This window comes from Struthio camelus, chromosome 4 (assembly GCF_040807025.1).
Source record: "Struthio camelus isolate bStrCam1 chromosome 4, bStrCam1.hap1, whole genome shotgun sequence".
NCBI classification, from domain to species: Eukaryota; Metazoa; Chordata; class Aves; order Struthioniformes; family Struthionidae; genus Struthio; species Struthio camelus.
In genome coordinates, this window is record NC_090945.1 from 24,220,379 (window position 1) to 24,247,124 (window position 26,746).

General features: G+C 40.8%; 1 protein-coding gene across 5 annotated transcripts in view; it reads left to right on the plus strand.

The window, feature by feature from the left end:
• The window catches only part of ELOVL6 (ELOVL fatty acid elongase 6), a 77,545-nt gene that overhangs the window by 47,727 nt on the left and 3,072 nt on the right, over nt 1-26,746 (plus strand). For all 5 annotated transcript variants that reach the window (XM_068941867.1, XM_068941868.1, XM_068941872.1 and 2 more), the window contains 2 exons: nt 4,075-4,206; nt 23,067-23,218. In XM_068941867.1, the coding sequence (XP_068797968.1) occupies nt 4,075-4,206; nt 23,067-23,218 (284 nt within the window). The remainder of the gene's footprint in view (nt 1-4,074; nt 4,207-23,066; nt 23,219-26,746) is intronic.

Sequence of the window (26,746 nt, forward strand, 5' to 3'; positions counted from 1 at the left end):
ACTTTGTTGTCTGTTTCTCTGCGTCTTTTTCCTGCCTGAAGCCAGATGGCTGATCTCTCCTTGCCACTTCTTGGTGCCTGAATGACCTTCCCTGGGTAAGACTTCCTGCCTGTGGAGGACAAGAAGCTTTCTTTCTGGTAGGATGGATTTTTTCCATCTTTCCTTCTCAATTTTCTGCTTCCCTCTTCTCAATTCTTAATCTTTTCTTTTTCTTTTTTTTTTCTTGTCTCCTTTCCACTACTTTAGGGCTAGACCTAATAAGGGATTTAATCTTCTAAAATGCACACCAGGGCCCAAACCTTGTCCACCTCGGATAGACACAACACCCCTCTTTGGTTTACACAGTGCAAAGGGAGAATCAGATGCCACAGACTGTGACCGTGATAGTACTGCCTATTCCTGCTATAGGATTTCTATAAGAGGGTGACCAAAACTCTACCTTCTGTGTAGGTAGTTTGAGTCTGTTGGGGTGCCCATGTGCACAAGAAGCAACCCTTCAGGGGCTTAATTAGAGGAATAACTTCTTTCAAGGTCCTAATGATGTTTAAGCAGAACTTGGGGGAAAATCAATGCCTTGTCTCTCCTATATATGAGGTCCTAGTTGTGGATGGAACAAAAACTTCTCATGCTCTATGTGTTGCAAAAGGAAACAAGCAGTTGCTCATGAGTTTGGACAGTTCTGTCACGAAACCGCAGCTGAGCCATTGCTTTTTATTACAGTGTTGGAGTAATGCAGAATTAAGGCACTGAAGTATTTATTTTTTCGACCTAGCCCTCTTTTAATATCTTTTCCCCCCACCCCCCTGCTTTGTACTTCTTGTCTTCCTACTCTTACACTTCAAGGCTCCTTCTCTTCCACGTAGTCCTAGCTTCATGGCTCTCATAGCTCTCAGCCTCCCATAGCTACCATTCATCCTTTCTTCTCTGTTTTCCCCTCGTCGTCAGCTGCTTTTGCCTGTCCCCTCCCTTCATGATAAGGCCACCTCAGCTCTCCGGTTTCTGAGATTTTCAGCCCTTAGCCCCAAACTCTGTTGTCCTTTTCTGTAGTAACCCCAGACTGAGCAGAGCATTTTCCTGGTTCTCTAGAAATTTCCCCTGCCTCCCTTTTTGGGCAAAAGAGCTGGCAAATTTCTGCAGCACAACATAGTGTTGTATTCAGTATAGATAGTACTTAGTCGTTGAAGTCTGAAAATGTAGGAAGGTGGGAGACAACTGTGAGAAACAGAAATGCCAGAAAGATGTGGAGGATTTGGCAGCCTTGTCTTTATGTCTACTGTGTTACCCTGCAGAACAGAATGGAAGACAAACATATGAATGTGTTGACGCTGAAGTTATTGGATGTGAGTCTTTGCTACTGAATTACTTAGGGGGATTTTTTAGTTTCAAGATACATTATTTTGTGGTTGTGCTGTTGTATTTAGTTTCTCCTCAAATAATAGTAAAGAAAAGTCACTATGCTTTAGAACTACTCCAAAACTCTTATCTTTAAAAATGCTCATTTCGTACTAGACTCCTTTGGCTAAAACTATGTCAGATAAAAGTGAATGCTGTCAGATTACCACTGCTTTGTATCGTCAGTCATTAGGAACCAGACCGTAGTCATGAACCTTTCATAAAAGCCATCATAAAAACACTGGTAGGAAGCTGGTTAATACCAATCTAATAGACAGAGCATCTTAAGAGTACAAACCTCTGCTGCCCCTTTATAACTACATCATCTGAACTATCCTTTTAACCATTATTATGCTGCAAAGAGAAGAAAATTCAAAGGCCTTTGGATGCAAAAAGTGAAAGTTATGAGGAAGTTGTCAGAACTTGTCAAAAAAGAGATACACTTTCAAAATCACCCTCGTTTTTATGCAGTATTGTGCTCACCTCTGATAGGAGAGAGTAGTATTGCATGCCTCCTTGCCTAACACTGCTAGCAGCTGCTCTCTGCGATTCACGGCATGAGTGCAGTCAGATGGTCTCATGTCTGCCACCACCAATACAAAGCTGAATACAGCTGGAATAACCATTACTGTCATTGCAAATCATGCCAAACAAAGCTGTTAAAAGTGACCTAAAAATTATCTCCTCTAATAAGTGTAATGTTGAATGTAGTATAATTACTATATAGAGAGAGTAGTATTGCATCCCTCTTGTAGTAATGTATACAGTATACTATGTAGTATAATGTAGTATAATCAGTTTAATGTTGACCTCTTACTACAATTAACCTCTTTAGACTGACTGAACTCAAAAGAGTGATTTCAGTAAGAAGAACAAGAACGAACTGTCATTTGGTGTAAATATACAGGGTGTCTTGCCCAGGAGGAAGAGTCAAACTGAGCACAGACCTGAATGCATAACTGATTTTTTTTTTTTTTGAACTGGAACTGAAGCTGAATCATTATTTGAAGTCTCTTCTGCCTGCCTGATGACAGACTCTGACTACACAGCCCTTAGCCAGGGGGAGAAGCAGGCAAGTCGGGCTCTCTCGCATTGCTCACTGTTTGCTGTTCTCCCGCGGTGGCCGGGGCAGCCCATGAGCTGGCTCCCTGCTCTCGCGTCCGGGCTGGAGACAGGCTGCTCTGCACATCGATGCTGGAGGCTCTGGAGAAGGAAGGAGATGGGAATGCAATCCTGTCCTTGCCTGGTACCCCATGCTGAAGGTCTTCTCCTGGCCTGCAACTCATAAATCTTAACAGTTACATGGTTCAGTATGAGCAAGTTCGCAGTGGTTCGCAGCTGCCAAACTGGTTAGCAAGCATTTACCAACCTGCAGCCGAGCTAAACTGCAACCGTGTTGTTAAATGTGGCAATTTATATCTCTTTCCTGACTGCAGAAGTTAAGAACACAAAAGTGAAAATGAATGTTTTTTTCTTTAGTAGGAGACAGTTAAGGGCTCAGACTTCATGGTTTTCAAAACCCTGAGGTAATAAACATTGCCACCACAATTAGATCACCTATGTTTGTGTTTGTCTTTTGGACTGATACTGCTACTTAGCTTTCATCCTTATACAAAAGTTATTTATCTCCACTGAAGGCTGCACGTGCTTTCTTTGTTCTAATACAGGAACAAATACAATGCTACAACTTTTCTTAGATAGTCCACTAATACCCGTATATGTAAAAATAGATTCTGTAGAGAAAAATCTGTTCCTAAATATATACACACCCAGTTAGGCCACCATTAATGTTGTGCATCATTAAGTATTAACCAGTGTAATATTATGATATGTGGGAAGGGATCCCAGACTGAATCTATTTTTGACCTGTAATGGTTGATTTACAATGACTTATTATACCAGAGTTCATAGGCTTGCTGATCATTGCTGAGCTGAACTACAATCAGGCAGTTCTAAAAATGAAGCCTGCAATTCTAACAGTGCCATTGAAGTTCCTTAACAGAGCAATGCTTGACCTTTTCAGCAAGTTCATTGGATTTCCTATGCAGAGGGAACTGGCACTTGCAAAAAGGGACTTACAACAGGGCAGTTCCACACAGTATGATTGCTGCATAATACAGCTATTGACCTCTAGTTGCTGGCTCTCAGCTTTTTATGAGTGTCTTCATATTGTGTTGCAATGCTGAAGATATTTAAAAGTCATCTTTGAGGAAATAATGGGAAACAAAATTACCAGTTAGCAAGGAGCCTGCAGGAAATAATATATGATACAAAAATGGTGAATAAGCCACAAAACCCAATCAGTTGGTCCAACTGTCAGCCACGTGTTGCTTTTAGAAGTGTGTCTAGGCCAAGGACCCACATGGGCTTTGCAACAGCTGTTCTGTTCTTCACAGAAGGTCAGTGTTTATAAATTGGGAAAGAAGGGGAGCCAAATATTGCTGTTCATTTTAAGGAACAGCTTCCCCAAGGTCAGTTTTGCCTGCAGTAAGAGTACCCGGATCTGGACCTACGCACAGGGATGTAGGTATATACAATAACAATAACCTCTGCTAGGCTGCAGGAACGTCTTCAGAAGAGTTTCCTTTCAAAAGCACTTGACAGTTACATACAGATGTGATTCTGCTATGTAACGAATACTAATGAAATATTTAACAGCTGGTTTTTGTTTTTGTTTTGCAGGAAGAAATCATTCCTATTTTCAGCTCTGTATGCTGCCTTTATATTTGGTGGTCGGCACCTAATGAACAAACGAGCAAAATTTGAACTGAGGAAACCACTAGTGCTCTGGTCCCTGAGCCTTGCCGTCTTCAGGTAGGCCTTTCTTTGCACCAAGAGCTTTTGGCAATAGTCTGTGGAAAGGGTTTGAGGTTCTTCAGCCATAACAAGAGTGCTAATATGACCAAAAGCTCATCCAGAAGTGGCATTTCTTTAGTTCTGTCATTCAGGGTTGAACCCCTGAAATGGTCCTCTTTGACTTGCCAGATCCTATGACATTTGAAGAGGAGAGAAATTAATAACTTTCTTGAATAGCAAAGGTGAAAGTAAAATGAGGAAATGAGAGAAAGCACATAATATCATTGCAACAAATTTACCAGGCAAGCTACAAATGGAAATAATCCCATTAAGATGTTAGGCTTGTTCTCTCTTACTAGTTTGTATTACATTTATATGGGTGTATATATGGAACATTTAGTCAAGACTCTGATTTTCATTACAGTGAAGTAAACCTAGAGTAACTACCTCAGTGACAGGTAGATTAGGCCACAGTAAATGAGATCAGAATCTGAGTGTAGGTTATTCCATCGCAAAGAGCTTGTGAATATAGCAGAAGGCTGGATCCACAGGGAAAGGCTGTTTCTCTCTGTGGTGCACAACTCACTAGTGTTGTGTTGCCCCTATGTCACTGAGCATAGGGAAGGCCAGGTTCAGATTCTGTATAGTTTCTGAAGTCAGGAATAAAACCGACTGACCTGAATTTCATTTTATCTGCTTAATATACTCATTTTTAATGAGGCTGAAGATAAGCAAACAAATGAACAAATGCTTATAATAATAGCCCTCTGCAAACACACAGAATACTGACACAAGTTACCAATAACAGTGAGTGCACAGAATTGAGGATTTTATAGTTAAAGTTCACTCTACACTAGGGAAACAATTTGTAAGCTAATATCAAACACATACACCTGTATCTTTTTATCATATCAGTAAAATTATTACTGATTATATTAGTTCACAAGTACGTAATGCAGATTTGCTGACTGAGCAGCAGTGAATGGTGGGTGATTTTTAACAGGACAGGAATAGTTTGAGCTGAGAGTTTCTATGGGGTGAAATAAACAGGAATGCAGAAGTTTGTTTTCTCTTGTTCTTTTTCTTTTTTCTCCAAAACAGTTCTATCACACTAAAACTCCAGCAATGGAAAACAAATTGTATTTTTAAGTTGTCTCATCCAGCCAGGACATGCTAACAGTAAAACTTTAGGCTATATTGGCTCGATTTTAATAGTTCATAGTTTCCTTAAAAAATAAATCATCTTAGTGCAGACAAAACTTGGAGAATTTTGGATAAATCTGAGAGCAAGTTTTAACATTGTGAATATTTATAATTTCCCTCCAGTTCCATTTGGTGCTATGTTTCTTGCTATCTGTCTAACATAGTTTCATTGTGCTGTTAAGGTCCTGAAAGCAATTGCCATCTTTCATTCCAGAAACAGCTGAATTACAGCAACTGTTGAATTGGTTACTAGATGGCATTTCTTTTGTGTATCAGTTTGTAAAGTGATTTGTAGCCAGCTGGGTCCTAAAATGCATACTATTATTACACTTTCAACAAAACATAGTCACTAGAAACTAGCTGACATGTAAAGCAGTTAGTTGTAGTTTAATTCCTGTTCTGAGCAAAAGTAGCATGATTTCAGAACTGTCCTTTGCAGAAGGTCACTAGGATGTTTTCTAAAATCACATTACCCGAGATGGGTCTGTGGCTGTAATTCACAGTGTGGGTTTGGGTTTTTTTCATCTCCTCCCAAAATCGTAAGCAATGTACTAATCAACAAACAGCAGGAATATACACTGCACTGAGGAAGTGCTGTCTAGATGGGCTGAAAACACTCAGACCAAAATCAACATGTGCGTTACTTGCTAAGTGGCTTTTCGCAACACAGTCATATGAAATATCTAATGTGTGACCCTCATTAGCAGCTTAGACTCCAGGTGAAACCTAAAATGTGGACTTCATGTTTTTGAAGCTACAAGTTGCCAGGATGAACCTACCGCAGCGCCCACCTCTCCCTGTGCCCCGCAGTACAGGCGCTTGAGCTGAGCTCTGTTTGTACAGATGCGAAGCAGTTGCCAGAAGAGTGCAGTCTTCAAGGGATTTGTGATTTTAGTATTTGCTTCCTCCTTCAACTTAAATATCGCAGCTCCACTGACATTCCTTAAACACCGTACATTGGAAAATGAGACAACAGGGGTGGAAAGGAGACAGAAGGACACAAATGTGAGAAATGGAAACACTGAGCTTTTAAGTTGCTGGACTTGCTAGTGGGGAGCACTGAATTGTGAAAAATATATGGCTGCATTTAGAAAACCAGAGCTTTACATTTATGGCAAGAACACCCCAAGGTACAGAACTTTCTTTCCATTTTCAGGAAACTATATACCTGCATTTGGTATCTGAGTACAGGGGCTTTTTATGGATTGACAGCACTAGGAGAAATGTAAGAGATGCGCTCTTCTGGGCATCCGACTGAATATGCGTAGGAGTGAAGCACGGAGGGGAGAAGATGACCCAGAATCTTACAGTAAGGTTGAGCATGAGTCTTCAGCAGCTTTTACAGTAATACGCAATCTCATATAAAACAAATAAACAAACAGAAAAACCCCCTGACCTCTTGACTGGAAAACAGTGGAAATGCAGAACATTTATTAAAACCTGAGCTTATAGAAAGTGTTAATTGTAACGTCTGCTTCCTGGTGCTTCACTCCCAGGGGCCTTTTCTGGGGCCATCAGTCCTTCCCGGCCTGACTGACTCTCTCAGCCAGTTGTAGTAGACTTTGGATGCTGTAAACTTTCCAGCTAACTTGAATTATTATTTTTTTTCTGACTCCTCACATAAGTAGGTGTTTAATTTACATATATTTGGCCAGAAAGACATTTCTGCTTCCTCTGAAGGACAATTTGGATAGATTTAGAAGCTGTTGTTCTGCCTTTAGACTTACTACAGCTCCAGGAAAACACTCCTTAACTTTAAAAAGACTTCCTCTTTAGTTTTCTGGTCTGTTGAAATTCTATGACTTTTACTATAGCTTTTGGAAATTCTAAGTAATGTATTTATCTGCCTTAAGTGATTGTACTGAGGAGGAAATATCTGCCCAGAGATCCTTCAGTATTCTGTCTCAAGGTCAGTGTGAGCCATTTTTTTGGAGTCCTTGTCTACCTCTCTCCTAGAAGTCTTGCCATTTTACCTGCTTTGAGTATCCTCAGAAATAGTAACACTTAGCGACGCTGAAAAAATGTGTTCCAAACTTAAAAAAAAGAAAATTGTCTGCCAGGCAATGACATGGTCCTTCTTCAAAATGTATCCCGTATGGCTTTTTCTTGCCAAGATCATTTAAATGTGGTAGCAGCTACAGCAGGAAACTTGCCGTGCTTATAAATACACAAAACAGCTACTCCACCCTACTGAGCTTGCTGAGAATTCAGGAGTTCGGTCAAGAGTGAATTTTATGTCAATACTGGCAGCCAGCAGGATTTCTGAGACAGAAAAGCAGCTGCATTTCCCTTTGGAAGCATCTTCTATTTTGAAACATTTTGTCTCAGAAATAAGTTTATCACTTCTCAGTGAAAATTTTTATAAGAGCGACAACAGCAAATTTTTCTTTTCATTCTGAAACCACTATGAAACTATGATTTTTAAAAATTCTTTTGCTAAGAAATTAGTTTGGGTTTTTTTTTTTTGTTTCTTTCCTGGCAGGCTTGTTGACCTGATTCAAGCACTGAAGATTTGTTGTTGTCTGAAATGATTTCAGTCTTTTTCCTTCATTTTATGCACTTTAATGAAGGGAGGTGGGTGTTTGCACTCAGCCCAGCTCTGCGCTGAGGTCCAGTGGGCGCAGCCCTGGAACGTGCGCTGCTCCCCGTTGGTGGGAATCCATCATTAGGAGGCTGACACAAAAGTTTACTTTTCAGTCTCATAAGACCCCAAGTGGTGATTCACCTACACATCCAGGTAATAGTCAGCCCTGCATTTCTAAAGATTTCCAGGGGTTAAAATCTGGGAAAACACAACTAATTTGAGTTACCAGTTCTATATTCCATGCCACTTTGAAAATCAGGTTAGGGTCATCATTGACACCAAAGAAATTTTTGGTTACAGTATATCAAAAGCATCATGCTGGCACCTCTGGGAATCAGCAAAGCTGAGAACAGGACTCTCACAGAAGGATATGAAGTCATTAATTCTTGTTTTCATTACATCTCAGCTGGATTTTTGTAATTCCTTTTGTCAGCCTTGCAGCCTCTGTATGGGTAGCATTGCTATCAAGGAGCTTAAACATGTATTTGATTGCCTTGTCTTCGCACAAGACAACAGCATGGCACCATTTTCACTCAATCTCCATCCTTAAAGTATTGCCAACAGAAGAATCAGGGTGCTGGCTGTAACTAATAATAGTAAAGCGTTGTCTTCCCTAAGGAATATTACTGTGTCGATACATGAGAGGAAGAAGCTAAAATAACCCATGGGATTTAGGCATTTGCAGAGAGAGGCGAAGCCTGACCGAAACTGATGGAGTGAGAAGAGTGATTTCTTTTTGTCTAGCCAAACAACCACACAGTCACAGCATTACTCTCATCATTTGACCTCATTTGGACTCTAATCCTAATTCAGCTATGCTTTGGAGTAATGGTGCAAAATTAATTAATGACAATACAGGAGTTTCTAAAAGTGATTCTTCCTTGGAAACTTTCTCTCAAAGTAGAAGAAATGCTATCAAATGTAGCTGATAGGTCGCTATCTGTTTGCCACATACACTGCAAAACTACAGGAGCCTGGAAAGCAAAGTATCCCAACAGCAATATGTCTTATATTTGAAAGACAAAACTACAAGGTCTCACTGGAAGAATATGACTCACTTTTCTTTTATGAGATTGCTATAATTACAGTATTTGTTACTGCAAGCACAACAGCCTCTTACGGAAAGGTATGCAATTGTTCTGCAGAGAGCTCCCAACAAGATAACCGTAGACAAATCTTCATATCGAAAACTCTGTCCTCAGCTGAACAGAATGGAAAGGACTGAACATAAGTTTTAAAAAAGGATTTCAATTGCTTGGTTTGTGACTCTGAAATATATTCAAGTTATGATGCTTTTAAGTATGAAAATCGGTGAAAATTGATTCAAATTTACGTCCTATCTCAAAATCTGCCATTCACAGGGTCTTGTCAAGGAGGTTAAAAAACAACTTACTTCGATATGTTGCTGAGCAGCCCGTCAAAAATCTTAATATACTCTGAATTTTTATAAGGGTTCTGAAAGTACCTTCAAAGAGAAAAAGAGTTAATGAAAGAGGAATATTTGCCAAATAGCATTAACATTAGTAAGTAGCATTTACGGTGAATTATTTATCTTCTCTCTTATGAACTTAGAAACATAAGAATTTAGTGGAAAGCATGCCCTGTGTTTGTAATGCACTAATGCATATTCTCAACATGACTGTTTTTTCAGAGCCCTGGTTAGTAAAGTGCTTAACATATACCTACTTAACCATTTCTTTCAATAGAACTGCATTCATCTTTATGTACTTACTCTTATATAATAGAATATTGGAAACTTTTCTTAATTATCATTTTGGAGTAAAAGTGGGAAATTGGGTGAACAGCAGAAATTCAGAATGCTTGGAGAGAAGACAAAAAGCCATTGCATGAGACAAAACAGTTTAAGAAGAACAATTCCTTTCTAAAAGGTATACTGTAGTCCCAATAGGAAAATGCAGATAGTGCTATGCATGGAGAATTTATAAAGTGAAAAACAAATACAAGCTGGCATTAGAAAAACAGGTATAGAGGTGATAAAAGTATATGGACTTAAAGCAATTGTAGTCCTGTCAAGAAGATATATCTCCAATATATACCTTATTTATTGTAACTGAAAAGAACGTCCCATGACAAATACCTTTATTCCCAGAATTATAGCAATTGCTGGTGCCATATGACAAAATGATGTGCTCATCCTCTCCTGAAAACTCATCTTTTCATTCGCTCTGCTGTTACCATTGTGGACTCTGTTGTGTCTGTCAGAGTAATTCTGATTGTAAATTAATTTCACTGAGAGGTTAATCAGGCCATATAAAAAGTAAATCAAAGTTTCCCTGTGAAACCTGGATTTGTGCTGGTTTGCAGGGGGTATGGGTAGGGCTGGCTGAAAAATTCCTACCAGAATCTCCTTCCATGAAAAAGTTCTTTTTTGTTGTTTTGTGTTGCTTATTTGTTTGCTTGCTCGTTTGTTTTTGTTGCTGGAAAACTGAACAACTTAGCAAAGTGAGTTTATTTGGAAACCCGCTGTTGCACTACTTTTACCCCTCTTCTCTCCCCAGTCTTTTTGGCACTTTGAATTATACCTCACTCATCAAATCTTCCTGTCCCAGCCTGTGGGACTTTGTAGGTCACCAGTCAGCATGAAAGTCATTTTCCAAACATGGCGCAGTGGGAGTAGACTTTTCCTCTCCATTTTACCCGGAGAGCAGTCTGAAAGATATATTTGAGGAATGAAGAACATCTGTCTGGTAGCTTAGGAAGGGAACCGCGCTAGAGAGCAAGTAGGTAATTCGAAAGAAATCAGACATGCCATCTGTCTCCCTCCATGGCAGCACTTCTGCGTTTTACTCAGCCTCAGCACATGGTTCACATGTCTGGTAAAAGGTCCTCTCAGATGCAGGAGGGAGGGGGAGAAAGCCCCTGTGGAACAGAAAGGCCCCAACAGATGATGTCTACTGGATGTAATGGGAATATAATGCTCAGAGCTCTTAACTTGTATGACCCACCAAATCCACCTGTGAACAAGCGTGCAGAGCCATAGGTTAGTGAAGCTACCGACACGCTACAAGTTTAACTCTTCTTCTGAAGAGCAGTGCTTCCTCACGCTGGTGCCGTTCAGCCTCTTGTCTAGGTTGCCACTCGATCACAGCCGTATTTGTTATTCACCAGGTGCAGGCAAAGTCCTGCGATCTGAACCTCTCTAGGAGCTTGTAGGAGAACTGCTGCAGTGAGGGCTCAGCGGAAAGGAAGATCAATGTCTCCAGGCCTGTAATTACCGTTGCATTTATGGATCTCAGCAGCTCATTACAGCAGTATTATAACTTTTAGCTTCTTTAAGCCTTCTTTATTCTGTCAAATGCTAGTCTTTCCCTGCAACTTAGATTTTGCTTAATTTGTTATCTGTCTGTTTTACAGCGTTAGCGATTGCTAACTCCATTGGTTGGTTTGATTCTCTTCTAAATCTTTTACTTTATTACTTTTTGGCTTTATTTGCCTAGGATAATTTCAAACTCCTGAATACATACATTTCAATGCTCTGCATGACAGTTACTCTACCAATTTGATACATTTGATCCTGTAAGAATCTTTAAATTATCCTGCAGAAATAGATATGCCACTTTTTTGGATTATCATTTAAATCACAGGAATATTACAGTTATTCTAAAATTTTCTTGAGATAATGTTGGATGCTGAGAATAATTTCATAATGACACAGGAACAAGTTCAAATGCCCCTGAAGCCTTCATTAAGAGTTACTTACGAGTTACACTGTGCTTATGAATCCCTCATGGGCTCCTTTAGAAATCCTTAAACGGATTGCTTAATTCTTATGAGATTTCACGCCAAACGCAGGGCTTAAGCTGAAAATTCAATTTTTTTTTTTTTTTTCCGTAATTTATCCACAGTCCACACTTGCTGACAGAAATATTTCTTGGCAGAAAAATATCTTGCTGAGTATACAGCTTTCAGAGGGTGCTGGGGATCTTCAGCTGCAAAAAAAGGCCAATTATTATTTTGTGATGGACAAGTGAGTTATTGCTTGTGAAATGATGGTTTTCCTCAATAAATATTGTTCCTCCAAGTTTCTACCTCCCATGTGCCAGATAATCAGGGCGTAACTTCAGGTAACAGCAAATTGAGGACAGCAAGAACTGATGATATGTGATTAGTATTGATTGGTTTGTAATTGGCTCTTTGTAAGTTAAATGAGAAGCTAAGAAGAGTGGATAGAGTTGAAAAATTATTTCCCATTCCTGGAAAGCAGAGTTACATGTCTTCAGCAGCATATGGTTACACTGGTGTCCCTGCAAGCAAATTATGTTTTTCTTTCATGTTTCTAGCATGGCAATGGAGTACTGCTGGCCTTCAGCCTGGAGAGTGCTCTTTATTTTTTTACTTTTCCAAAACCTGATGGGCCTTGTAAAACCACTGAGTGCTCTATATAAGGGACTCTCCCGGCAAGTATAACCCCTTTTACCTCCATCAGTTATCTCACCTGTTGTAAAGACTGCTTGCAAGACTATACTCCTGGCATTTTTTTTCCTGCTATTCTTTTTAAGTGTTGCAGGTCCTTCCGCTAGCTCACAAAGCTTCACTTTATTGATTATTTTTGTGCTCTGCTCCTCAGGATTGTCTGAATGCAGCTAATCCCAGTCATAAAGAGTGCAGGTTTGGAGCATCAAATTGCATTTCGTGGAGAGGGAGTTCGGGTAAAGTGAGGAGAGACTGGAAGAAAATAGCTGTGGTAGATTTTTTTTTTTTTAATCCACACATAAATAAGCGCTCCAAGCGGTAGCTGCAGCAATTGGCAGAGGTGTTGAGCCTTGCCACTTTAGCAAGAGAGAAGAAGACAGCTTTTACTCTGTTGTGGTATTGATGTGATTAAAATCACCAGATGACAGTGTCCATCGATCCACGTCCCTGCAGAGATGTCATTGTTTGTTTGTGCTTAATGAGGTCCCGGGTGTGAGGGAAGGAAATAGGTTAAGCCTTCCCCCCCTACCCCAGTTTTGTCAATACAAAGGATAAAGAAATGGTTTGGGGAGCCAGGTGAATTGTGATGAGGAAATCCGTGGACGCGAGGGAAGGACTGACCAGAGCGGTAGCACAGCGCCGGGCCCTGTGTCGGCATCTGCAGTGTCAGGAGGGTGCGGGAGGCCGGGGAGCCCCTAAGGGGGAGAAGAGGAGCACTGCAGGCACTGGCCCCGCTTTGGAGGACTTATTGCAAAGGGGAAAAAAAGACCAGTGCAAGCAGTATTGTACTTGCCGTGACTTGAAAACTGTAGAGCAAACAGTCACTTTCATGTGCCTCATTTCTCTCCCAATAATTCATCACACAGGAAAGTAATAACCACCCAGGCGTGTATGCATTTGCTTATGGATATATAAGCCTGCACAAATGATATATTATTTCTTAGAGCCATGCAGGATATTTGCACAATTTTTAAATCACTCTGAACTGGCCTGGCTTGAGGTTATGCTCCCAAATAAAAACCCAAATGAGAGATCTGGATCAGACGCCCTAGGATGGTCTGAAAGGCACGGTTTGTGTGTTTAGTTTAGTGTTGGGATCTTTTTAGAGATGGAATGGGAATTCTCTCAGCTTTTGGGTTGAGATTTTGATAGGACTGAACCCAAACCTCAAAGCATGCATGAACGCATGCAGAGAAAATTCTTCTGCCAAAAACAATGAGGAAAACTGCAGAGCTCAGCACAGCCTTTGCTCACACACGTGGTACTGAAAACTGGAGAACCCTGTTGTAATGCACTTCCCGTCCTGCTGACTGCTAGGTTTTAGGATAAGTGAGTGGCACACTGAGAAGGGCATGTGGTGCTGCTCACCTCCTCCTTTCCTTTCTTTTTTTCTTTTTTTAACATTGCTGTGGCTTGGCCTCCCCTCTTGGGGGGCTCTGTTACCTTCAAAGAGGGCACGGGACCCTGCGGGCAAGCGGCCAAACCTGTCCACTCTTCGTGCCCCATCAAGGGGTGGGAAGGGCAAAGGCTGAGAAGCAGCTGGGCAGGGAGAGGCGAGAAAGAAGTTTTTGCTGGTGGGGGCATGTTAAGTCCTTGGTGTTCTAGTGCCCGGGCAGAGATGATAACTATTCGTCCCAGTATGTTTTAGAAGCACCCCATTCTACTATTCAGAGCAGTGCAGATGTGAGTACGTAACTAGGATGGTATTTAATACAGCTTTGTTACTGTTCCTGCACCATTCTTAACCACATTTTTATTGTACTTCTGTGCTTTGAGTCAGTCTTGGGCTTTTCTGTGACCTGCTAAAGGAAGCGTATTTGAAGCAAGATTCAGTACTGAGATGCAAACCAATGTTTTAAATGCCATTTAAGTGAATTCCCACAGCAAAGTAGCTGCTCTGAACACAGTGCCACGTTATGAGATCTGCAGTGTCGAGGCTGGCTGAAAGGGCTCCTGCCTTCCCCATTCTTCGCTTTTCTGCTGGAGTGCAGCACACCCTCACGTGGCTCCCGTGATTGTGCTGTGATTGAAAGCAATGCAATAATATGGCTAAAAAGAAGTAGAGGCGAGACCTTTTTAGCTGCATTGTTCACCAGTGCAGTTAAACAGCAGGGCCATGCAAACAGTCGAATGAGCACGGCTCGGCAAGCAGCAGAGTGGTAGGAACAGGCAGCTGGCAGCAAGGAAGGGGAGGCAGCAGCTTGTCTGGAGAGCGACTGGTGGAGCAGCTCCAGGACTGCAGGCTTAGTAAAGGGGCTAGAGCTCAGCGCAGAGAAAAGCCACAGCCACAGGCAATGCTTATCCTTAGTTATCAAATATACCTTCTTGAAGAAAATGAACATTTTCAAATATGTTCCCTCATCTGCAGAAGTAAAATTACAAGTGGGCACAAGAGTGTTTTCATTTCAAGCTTCAAGGGAGTTTAGGAGACCAGGAACGTTTCTTACTCAAAAATACGTCAAAAAGTGTGAAAATTATGCTCTTAATTACAATTTTTTAGTCATTATGAAGAATATAGAAACCTTACAGCATTTCAAACAAGTGATCTAAGGAAAATGAGATCTACATCCTTGTTTAAACAAGGAGATGCATGTAAGTACTCTTAAAAGACTGTTTTCTTAATTTTAAAAATGCTTGTAAAGTTTTTAGGTACACATGTCACAGGAAAAAAGGGAAATCAAAAGTATGCAAGAGTATGACGGAGTTTATGGAAGCCTTCTATTGCTCTTATGTAGCATTGTGGCTACGTTAGTAAATTTTCAGCTTTTTGCCTTCCAGGACAGAGCAGCTCTGTAAACTTGTGCTGTATCTCTGTGCATCGCTATGTATTTTTAGGTCCTGAAAGCATGCTGCCAACATATCAAATGTGCAAAAGATGAAAATGCAATGTTAGGAAGTATAACAACAGCTTCTATGTCTATAAACTATTTATCTTAAAAGGTATCAGTGGATCTAGTCTAATTAAAACAGATAGTTTGAGACTTGAATTTTAGAATACTTTAGAAAGTAACTTTAAAATGTGAAGGAAAAAAAAAGAAAATCCACAGTAGCTCTTACTTATCTCTGAAGAAAATGACCGTTTAGGATCTTGGGTGCCAGATCTTTTTCTAGGTTGCTTTTATGTGATATTGGAGGACATGTCATACTGCGCTAACTTAACGACAACTCATCACTAACTCCTTGAATCAAAACAAGATCTTTTAATTCCATATAGGTCATTAAACAACAGCTAAATGGTATCTTTCAGTCATTGTCTATGCTTCATTTGTACTTAGTGATTAAGTAGCTGGTTTCTTTAACTCTCATTATACTGTAAAAATATCATGTTTTTGCAACTGCAGATAAGCCTAAAGCGACTTTATAGTTCCTATACCTGTTTAAATACAAAAAACCCATAGGATTTAATGGAATTACACTTAAATAAAATCAAGGTAAACTAAGACAGGACTCACTTTTGAGATAACATTTAGTTAGTCGGACAGTCATCTAAAACACTATGTATCAAAATTGTCATAGGGTTAATTATTTCCTTTTCTCATATGGAGGATTTATTTCATCTGGAAAATCCAGCATATGCTTTATATTTCACCATCACATATTGCACATTGACCAGCAAAATTAATAATGCTTCTGCCTTTCCTCTGCAAAGCTGGCTAGATATGGACGAATGTGCATATCATTGGGAAAAAAAAAAGAATAAAAAGAAGAAGAAAAAAAAGAGTAAGTTGTGACTCATTTCACAAAAAAAGGAACAGCTGTAAGGAAATCTAGCCAGGCAACAAGCAAAAGTATCTTGTGTGTTATAAATTGTAGCAAAGTAATTGCAAATTCTGGCTAGTTTTGCTATCCCTTTGCTATGTTCACCTGCACAACTGTTGTTGAGAACAGGGAGCCCGCAGGACTCATGTTAATTGTGTGGGAAACAGTGTAAACATATACCAACATACCCATAAGTTTACAGGCAGTTAGTTCAGAAGATACATTTCTCACTCACCCTTTGCTTCCATATGTCACAAGGTTCATATTTCATGGCATATCTCGCAGTCCCCTCCCTGCAATGGAATGAATGTCGTTTTTTTATCAGATAGACTCTTGAAATGCCAAATATTGTCAGGCTTTTGATTCTTCTCCAGTCTCAGAGCAGTCTGGTAAGTCTAGCCACAAAAAGTTTTTAAAGCAATACCTTTTAACTAAGTGCCCAGTAACCAGTAAAAATCGATAGACTGTTGATCCATAGTTCTAGTCAACGCAACCCAGGCTGGAGTATCTTTTTCTTCATTTAACACCACCCAAAAAAACACTTTAACATGGACATCCCCCTTGTTTTGGCTAATTTTTAAAAACAGATTATCCTCACTATGGCCATATCCTGGGAGAACTGGAAGAAAGGCGGATTTTTTAAAATAGAATTGAGGGCAGATCCCATAAACCTCCTAATTTAACTACTAAAATTGTGTTTGAAGTTGTTTGCTTCTTAGCACAACAATTAACAGTTTCACAGAATACTCTACTCCTGCAGGAACTGAGACGGCTGCAAAAATGTAAGCATAATTTTTAGGTTGGGAGCAGGTGAACAGTTCTTTTTTCCCACTAGTTTGATAGTATAATCACTACAGGAATAGCAAAGCAGTGAACAAATTGTGATCTAAGTGGCTATTTGCCCGTCTACATGGATAATAGTTTAGCGGCTCCCTTTTATAACACTTAATAACTGACTGCACACTCTACCATCACCATATATATGCATGTTCACAGAACTCCTGCCCTGTTTGTTAGGAATTTTCCTAGTGTACCTCCCCCCGGAAAGAGCCATTTCTCAGCACTAGTCTGCCGCTTTATCTGAAGTCAGCCTAGGTAAAAATAATTGCATGGCAAGCTGGGAGAAAGCTCTCCTGATGGTTTGCAAGACAAGTGGCCCCTGCAATGTTTGCATCCTGAGGAGGGGCCTCTGTGGGTTTTTTGAGTCAGCCAAAACTATGGTTCTTTCTAACATGGCCAAAGCAGGTTTTTGTGGGAGATGATAGAACTATCTCCTGCCTTAATTTCAGGCAACAACTGTGTCATCTGTCTGGTACCTATCACTGATCCCCTGGTGCTCTGGGGCCATGTTTCACGAGACTATGGAAGGTAAGAATGATCTGAAAGAAGCTTGCGCTTACCAGCTGGAAAAGAAAAGCTCTATAAATACTCTCAAAGAACTATTAAAAAAAACCCTACCCCTGATGTTGTGAGCTTTTTTTTTTTTTTTTACAAACTTGATTTTAGGAACTAATCAAAGAACACAGACAACAAGCAAACAGGGCTGTAAGATGTGAGACAAGTAGATCCTTTACATGGAGATGCGCCCACCTTGGCACATAGCGCTTGTAATATCATGACCTCCGAGTTTCTTTACTAATTCAGATTCAGAAGCAATTCCCCACTGGGGAGTTAAGAGCTATCTAACAAAGGTAGCTTCAGCTGCATTTGTTTACTAGACACGTCTTTCAGAGAGTTGTTTTCTTACAGATGCTTTCTCTGCACATTTTTTTCCAGTATCTGTTCACGTTTTATGGGATTTCGGTGGCTCAGCTAAGCCCAGAAACGTTCTATTGTCTTTTCACAGTAACTGCTGTCTTGAAGCACGTTTTCAGAACGTCCTGCCGTTCTGACCTGTCGCTCTGCGAGGCATTAGCGAAGCAAGTGCTCGTGTTCCGCATCACTAGTACTACAACTTGTTGCTCTTTTATAAGGACTGCAGGCTTTAAATCAGCAGGGCACAGAAAGGCCATTTTATTTTGTTAAGAAACAAGCTCTGTAGCAGCAGAAAGGAAACGCGATATGACCAATGAGTTGAATGAACCTTAAAGGTGAATGAAATTTGATTTAGCACAAAAGAAGGTTTAGAAAGTTCCACGTTCTTTAGCTCCTGACATTTAAGCATTTCTTGCTAATTCAGAGTGCTTCCTCTGTCAATATTTTGCGTGCTAAAAAGAAAAAAACCTGCCTGCCTTTTTTCTCTTATTAGTGATATAGCAAAGAAGGCTGCAGACTGAAGTTTGTAACTCTGCAAGCACGTTGAGCTCAGTGGGGAATGATTACTGTCCCGCGCCCAGAGTTTGTTCGATTTGGACTTCAGAGGGGACAGCCCACTCTCCGCGGCTTCGGTGAGCGCAGCAGGCACGCACTGACTCACCTGCTCAGGCTCCTTTGAATTGCTACATAAATAGGCTGAAGCAGAATTAAAATTTCTTAATTCTTCCAACCAGGCCCTCTGGGTTTAGGGCTGGAACTGGACACCTTGGGAGCGCCACAACCAGGTGCTTAATGGGCTCAGTGCCTTACTTGCCCCAACACACCTGTGAATAAGGGGTAGTCTGACACCTCAGAGACTGGTCAAACCAGCTGAGCTCCTGTGTTTGGTGCCAGTGTGAAACAACCTGTGCCTTTGAGTAATGAAAGCGCTGCTTGAAATGCTTGTATTTCCCTACATTCACGCGGACTAGGGTGGCCTCACAGTCTGTGGGCTCCCTGCTGCTCTCTGGTGGTGTCCTGCATGCACAATTTATGACGCATGATGGGATGCTTTAAAAATTAAAGATATCCCACTTTGAACTTGTAACCTGTAGCTAACATTTTTTTCCCCCCTCACTTGTATTCAGAACTGTACTAGCTTCCATCTGATGCCATCTTTACCTAGTTCTGCAGACACAAAGCCAGTTTAGTTTGTTCGGTCTGTTTAGTTAGTTGTGCTTAAAAAAAAAAAAACAGCAAAGAATTTCTGCTGTGTGGTTATCACAGCGCTAAAATTTTTGAGGCAATGTTGCTATAGCCTGTGCTGGAATGGGTCCATCATTCTATGCTGAAAAGTGGTGCTGAGAAGAGTTCTAGATATGAAAGTAGAATATTAAAATGGGTAAGAAATATTCCAAGCAGGATATTACAGAACTCAGTAATGTCATCGCTGGGAGGTGTATGCAGGCCTGACTTTCTTTCTTTCTTTTTTTTTTTTTAATGTGGAAGGCACATTCTCTGCCCAGGTCTGCAGTGTTGATCCTGGGCTGGGATGTCCAGAAGAGTCAGTGACCATGGGCAGCGATGTATCTGCCTAGACAACAACCCTGGCAAAAACAGACACTACCCTTCTTGCTGTCAGTAAGAGCTGAGCCTGTACCACGTTGTCTAGGTTGCAACCGAAGTCTTGAACTACTTCCTTTCCTTTCAGGCTTTTCAGAAACAAGGGCTTCACTTCCTTCTGCTAGGCAGCATGGAGGAAGCTTTAAGCAGTAAATAGGATTCAGCTGCTAGTACCTACCTCTGTCTTCCTCTGTAACATCAGTTAGCTCCCTGTGCATCAGTTTCCCTTCTTCTAAAACGCTGCCCTTTCAAAAGTCTCATGTTCCTCATCCATAAATATGATGTGTCTTAAGACCCTCATATGAAAATAAGCTTAGTATCAGTTTTATTGCACTCACTGATAAATGTTGATCATAATATGGGCATTGAAATAGCAACTGGACATTGGTTAGTCTACCAGAGAAGTCACTGCCTGAAGGGAAAAGCATGTAGGGCATTTAGAGTCTGAATAGATGAGAAAGCGGCATTAGCCGGTGCAGTGCATTTCTGATCAGTCTCTCTAGTTGCAAAAGGCTGTAATTGTACAGTAATTCACTGCTACCTTACTTCTAAAATCCCTGTGGATGGTTCCCACTAGACAGACTGCTTTGGTAAGCAGTTCATTTCAATACTTCACAATAGCTACAGCACAGAGCAGGGCAAGGACGAAATGAAGCAGAAGTGATTTACTGAGCAAGCAGTGTCATCACTCTGCAGCACACCATGTCTTTGCAAGATAGAAATTTGTTGGTTGAGCTTACCTTACAGAACAAATGAGATAAGTGGCAGAGGCACAAAAAGCAGGTCTGTCTTTCTGGGTCCAAAGCATATTTGCAGGCATGCGTTAAATGTTCTGTGTCTCAGGTGGCGAGTGTTTATTGGCAAGATAGTGTTTTGGCATGCAGCACATCTCATACACAGCTACCTGTTTAAGGCATGTATTTAAATAATTCAATTTGTTCTTTTCAGTTTGCCATCTTCTTTATTTATCAAACCTTTTCTTGTGAATTATGCCAGAATGTAGTTTTTTTTACTGATAAAATTTCAAATTAGTCTGACTCACGCCTGTGTGGGGGGGGGGTGGGTGTGTGGGTGTGGGGGGGTGGGTGTGGGTGCACTCTAGGGAGAGCTCTGCAGTAGTAGCAAAACAGAAAGAGAAGAAGAATTACATCCTCATAATTTGAAGGTGAGCAAAGTGAAACTGTAATGCCCAGAAGGCAAATACTCTTCAGCTCGGTTATCATTCCAGACTAAATCCATGGGTTGCCACACTGAATCACTTACAGTTAAGTCAACGTTCTGCCTGTTGTGTAAACCAGTGCTCGTCTCATCTGAGCTTGTGTTCATGGCACAGAATCCTCTTTGGTTTTAAAACTTTAATAATATATGATATTTTAAAAGAGCAATACCATTTCTGCATGAGGAAAGGCATATTGCTGGCAGCTATTTGATTTCATAATTTAAAACGTCCTCTTTTTTTCCTATTTTAATGTCAGCACTGAGGTATTTGCTAATGGGAGAACTAGATTACTGACTGAGCATCATTGGATATTCTGCCTGATCTTCTTCCATCCAGTTTTGCCACCACCCAAAACACAAGGGCAAGAAGCAGCCTGTTCTGGCCAGGTTGAGGAGTTCAGTGCCTCAGGAAGTGATCAGATCACATCTCTGTCAGAATCACCTGTCATCTTGGGAGTGAGACATGCAACTCCTGAGAACACAAAGCATGTGTTAAATGCGAGAGAGAGGACACAGAACAAGTTACACCTAGTTTCACAACACCTACTGCAGGCTTTGGCAGCCAGTTTCGGCCAAGTTAAAAGGAGCAGTCCCAGAAAGACATGAGAAAAGCATGCTGAGAGAGCACTTCTGGGAGAGGAGAGTCCTAGGTGGAAAAGATGCATTGTAGGCTGTACAGATGCTAAGAATACTGCAGTTTTTCTTTTCTTTGTGGGGATGGATGAATCCAAAATGTATATGTGAGCGACTACAACTGCTGTCTTGCCTAAATCCGGGAATATATGCCTTGCTTTGGGCAGTGCTAATGGGAAATGCAGCCTCATCTAAACTCCTTAAACTCCATAAACATATACCCCAGAATGACAGTCCTTTTGGTTTGCATATAGCACATGAGGGCTCATCTGGCAGTAGAGCCCATGAGCAAATACCACAATGCAAATAGCAGCTAATAATAGCAGACTGTTAGGAGACCCAAACAGTGTTCTGTGTTGCTGTATGAATTTCGTGATGGAATGATCAAACCTCAGGCATCAAAACGTAACAGCACAGGAGCCAACACTTCTCCTCATGGGTGATGAGGTTTTAGAGCCCCAAATGTGATGCTCCTGGTAAAGCTCAAAGACCACCAGAGCAGTGCGGCACTCCACTCTATTACAGAGCTGCCTCCAGTGGGCAGGAGCAAGGAAAGTGCATTGCTCTTTAGCACTAGTCAGGTTTGATTGGATATACCAGTGCTGCAAGTCTGGAAAGCTAAAAACTTTATGCAAATAACATAAAAACATTTATCAACAGTTTTGAAGCTAAGCAGGCTCACTTGAAATAGCTAGTCTGACCAAGTGCCATAAAAACTGCCATAGGCCTCAACTTTTGAGGCTGCCTTGATGATTTGAACACACTTTTTTTTAAAAGATACAGGTTTAACAAGGCAAGGAGAAGTGATAGAGAATCTACAGCTTTACATGAACTATTCCTTATTTCACTTACCTTGCATAAACGGCAGCTTGCATTGTCCACATGAATCTGCCTGTATCAATTTTAGGTGGCTGGGTTTGCTTGCTGCTATGAGATTGTCATGAAAAACATCAAGACAGAGCAGGAAACAGAGGCCCCATGAGTAGGTCAGGAGCACAGAGCAGTTAGAGGGGAGATAAGAACACCAGTGCCTTGCATCTCTCCTTGAGGCCAGGGTGAATCAGTGCTTATTATGGCTGAGTTCAACTAGTCAGTTCCTCTGTTAGCAGGGACTTGCTAAGAGATAAAACACACAGTACCCACACCAAAAGCACTGCCATCTGAAACTCCAGCCCTAAATTAAGTTCCCCATGAAAGTCTGTGTGTCCTACCTGGGCTGCTGTCTGCTCAGAGCTCTTGTGGGCGCAACAAGCATGGAGAGAGACAAGAGAAAACTGAGGATCTCAGAAGAGGGAATTGGTCCCAATTATGTTGGTGACAACTCTTTATTAACTCATTTCTTGTAATCCTCCAGCCATCAACATCAAAAATCTGCAAGTTATTCTCAGCTGCAGTTGATATCCCCAATTGCTCCTGACAACTGAAGAATCATTCCTATAGTAATGAAACCCGAAACACTGATGTTACTGTTCCAGACTTTCACCCGGGCATACTATTGCAGTCCAATTTACAAATATGAATTCAGAATAACTTCCTAGAAACCGGTGGAGTTACTCCAGTTTTAAGGCTGGCTCAAACTGTTACTACTTCAGTACATTTATGACTTTTTTTGTCATAAAGATTTGAAACAATGACATGCAGATGTGACGTGCCTACTGAACTTTCTTCATTTTCTCGTTGTATTTTAAAGTATATTCGGTGCTGTTCGAACTGGTGCTTACATGCTGTACATTTTGATGACCAAAGGCCTGAAGCAGTCAGTGTGTGATCAGAGCTTTTACAATGGACCTGTCAGCAAATTTTGGGCATATGCATTTGTGCTAAGCAAAGCACCTGAACTAGGTAAGTACCTTCTCTCCCTTTTCCTCAGTATGCATATTTAGAGCACAAATGTTTGCGAGGGAAGCGTGAGAAGGGTATCGGTGCTGCTGAAACCTGTTTTCAGTCTTAGAAAAACAAAGTAAATAAAACCAACACATATATTTCAGTCTGCAGAGATTAAGTCCAACTGGGCTGAAGTTACAGCAATGAGTAGTTGAAGATCATTCCTAGTCAACTCTACTAATTTACTGTACTAGTGCAGTTTTAATTCTGATGAGAAGAGGTTTACCCCAGTCCAGGAATAAACTGCAGTGATCATACACAGCAGGACAGTCAAGAGGTTAGAGCAATCTGGTCTTTACTCCTTCCTTAGCTCCCTTATGCAGAGGAGAAGCATATACAGAAGAGGGCACAAGTCCCAGGGGGACATTAGTCCAAAAGCTCTGAGAAACCGCGTGGAGGTGAGCAGACCAGGATCTTCACTGTGCCACAGTGCCTCTGAGGTGAAGCTCACTTAAGTACAACGAAGAGACCATTCTCAAGATGCCATCAAGCTCAGTGCTCTTTCTCTGCTGCCTCTCTGCCAGTGGTCCTGAAAATAGCTAGGTCTTTGTCATTGTTTCTAATCTGCATCTTTAACATCAATTTAGCAGCGATAAAAGCCCCTCAACTGGCAGCGCTATTCATGCAGTGCAGTCTCGGATGTATTACAGCCACTGAATATAATCCAGGTTGCCCAGATAAAATCTCCAAAGCGTGCCTCATTTAGACACACCTTCAAAACTGAAATTACAGCTCAGCTTTCTGAGCTTTCTCTTAGCAGTACATTATCTGTCAGCATACCTAGGAAGGTGCTAGTTTCAGATAACAAAACATGTAGGTCCGAGTCCTCAACTGTGAAGTTAGCTAAGCTGCAGTGTATTTGAAAATCTGGGACCTCATCACAAAACTCTTAATTCATTTATATAGCCTATCTTTCAGCAACAGATTTTTGCTACATGTAACCACAAGTGGACATCAGCCACTGAGTCAAAATAGTGAGGCATTATATAAGTGGCAAAAGCTTTGCCATTCCTTCTCAGAGCTCCAGCTCTACTTGCTGTATTTGTCTGTAAGCGGCCATGGGTTGAGGATATTTGGCATTCCCCATGGAACAAGGCCTGTGGGAAGAATGAAAATCAGGAAAAGCTAATAAGAAGGCTCCATCAGGAAATAGTAATTAAATTTGTATTTTGAATTTCAGAGATTTTTTTTTCAATTCTGCAACAGTCTGCCAGAGATATATACACCCCCCCGCCTTTTATATCTGAGCCTGCCAGTTCAGCAAACTCCATGTGCTTTATTATTTTGTTTGTCAGACCTCCTCTGTCAATAGCAGGAGATGCAAGTCTAGCATTGCTGTTAGCTGCGGGGGGGGGGGGGGGAGGGGGAGAGAGGGGGATCGGTCTCATGTTGTACAAGTTCATGCTTTAGCTCTGTACGTCCCAGATTCAGGCCTAAGGGACCAGCAAACTTAATGGTCATGATACGAACATGGAGAGAATATTACATCCCTTTCGCTTGCCATAAAAATTCTGTGAGAAGTCCTGATCCCACAACACAGGAAATGTTGGCATCCCCTTTGGCATTATCTAGGCCTGTCTGAGCACTTCTGAAGCTGTCAGTGATTACAGACCAATATGAGTAGTGTTATCTGCAGTCACTCATCCTGTGATGGACTAGATACAAAAGTGAAGGGCAGGATAGAGCAGCTGTGTCAGCAAGAAGCTTGAAATCAGATTCTGCCTCAGTTCTGATGTATGTGTCCTTAAACATGTGTGTAGCCCTACAATTATGAACAGTACTGTGTTTCTTCCCTAAACATTGAAAGCTGTGGCTCTCTGCTTCCTCCAAATAAAAAACAATTTCCTGTAATATCCCTAGTTTTTGTTATCTTGATTCCAGTATGATATAGATTTTTGTAAGCTCCTGTCTCTCCAGCAGTTTTTTCATAAGGATACTTATGATATACTTGCCAAAGCCAACTTAATGCCCAATCTGCATGTGGTGTGATCGCATGGCTTGTTAGTGTAAGAAAGGATTGTTTTAATGGGAAGAAGGAGGCAGTGTTTGAGCAGTCCTCCAGCTTTCATTTCTGAGGATGCCCTTGCTCAAACCATAAAGCCCTGCAGAATTCACCATGTGCAGGTATGCAGCAAAAATAAGGCTTTTCTTTCTGCAGAGAATTTGATTCAGCAAATTACAGGATAGCAATTCATCAACATAAAAACTGGAAAGAAACACCAGTTATCTTGCTGTGTCAGAATCCTTTGGTTTCCTGCTGCTTAAATTACTGCAAAACCACTGAAATTTAGTTTTGTTAAAACTAGAAAACATCAGCTAGAACTACAGGTCAACAATAAATTGATTATATGACTATTTATGAAAAGGTGAGTCAACATCTTGTGGCTAATGAAGTAAACAGAAGCATTATGGCTTATTGCAGACCTAGTGCATATAAAGCAGTTTTAGTTCCCCCCCATCGTTAATGTTCATGATTTGGATTTTCAGGGGAACATATACATAGAAATAAGGCCCCAGATCCAAATCTTGGGGTTGGTAACAACAGAAAATAAGATGCATACCTACATACATGTTATATCTAATTGAGATGTTCCATGCAATCATGAGAAGCAAAAGGAAGAAAAAGTCAGGAAAGAGGAACAAAATTTTCTACTTTTCTACTATAGTAATATGAATTTGTAGAAAAGGATATGTACCATTTCAACATAAGCCAAATTTGTTTCCAAAACATTTGTTGCTGGCAATTGCAAACTTTTCAGTAATATTGGTTGCATATGCAAAAGCTTTTTGCAGAGTAACTCAAACGGCTCTGTTATTTTGAATTAGCAGGTATGCATTTGATATGAACCTGCCGGACGAATTTGTTCGCTCTCTCACCAGCTCTTGTTCATTCCAGTATGAGTCAGCAAGCATTAACGAAAGTCTTACAAATGTCTACACATGTAGCATGTACAGGCTCTTCTGTTCAACAGCAGAAGAAATAAAAATGCTCAAGGTAGACACCCAAGTAAAAGGTAACATCCATAATGACTCATCATTTGAAGTAAGCTCAGCCAAGAGTTATATCACATTGCTCATTGGTTCTTGACTTTCTCGTTGCAACCACAAAATGATACACTTTCCCACAGATAGCCGTAAAGGAAAGCTTTTTGATTCATTTGTTAGGTTGCATTTCTCCACTGGTATGGATTTGTACATTTTTTTTGGCTGAATTTTTAACCTAGGGGCCCAACATTTTACTTTAGGAATCTACCTAAAAGTTATTAAGGATCTGTAACTTTCATAAACCCTAAAAGAAAACTTCCTGTTTTCCAGAAGTGAAGTCATTTTTATGTGTAGTTCTAATGAGAGTATTAGTTGCTACCTTTAGCTATTCCTTTTTGGAAATTCTGCCTTAAATCTAGACATCATAACTTAAGGGACACTGTGCTGCTTACTCTTTAGTTTTTCTGCTCTCTATTGAATTGTATTTCAATACATGTATAA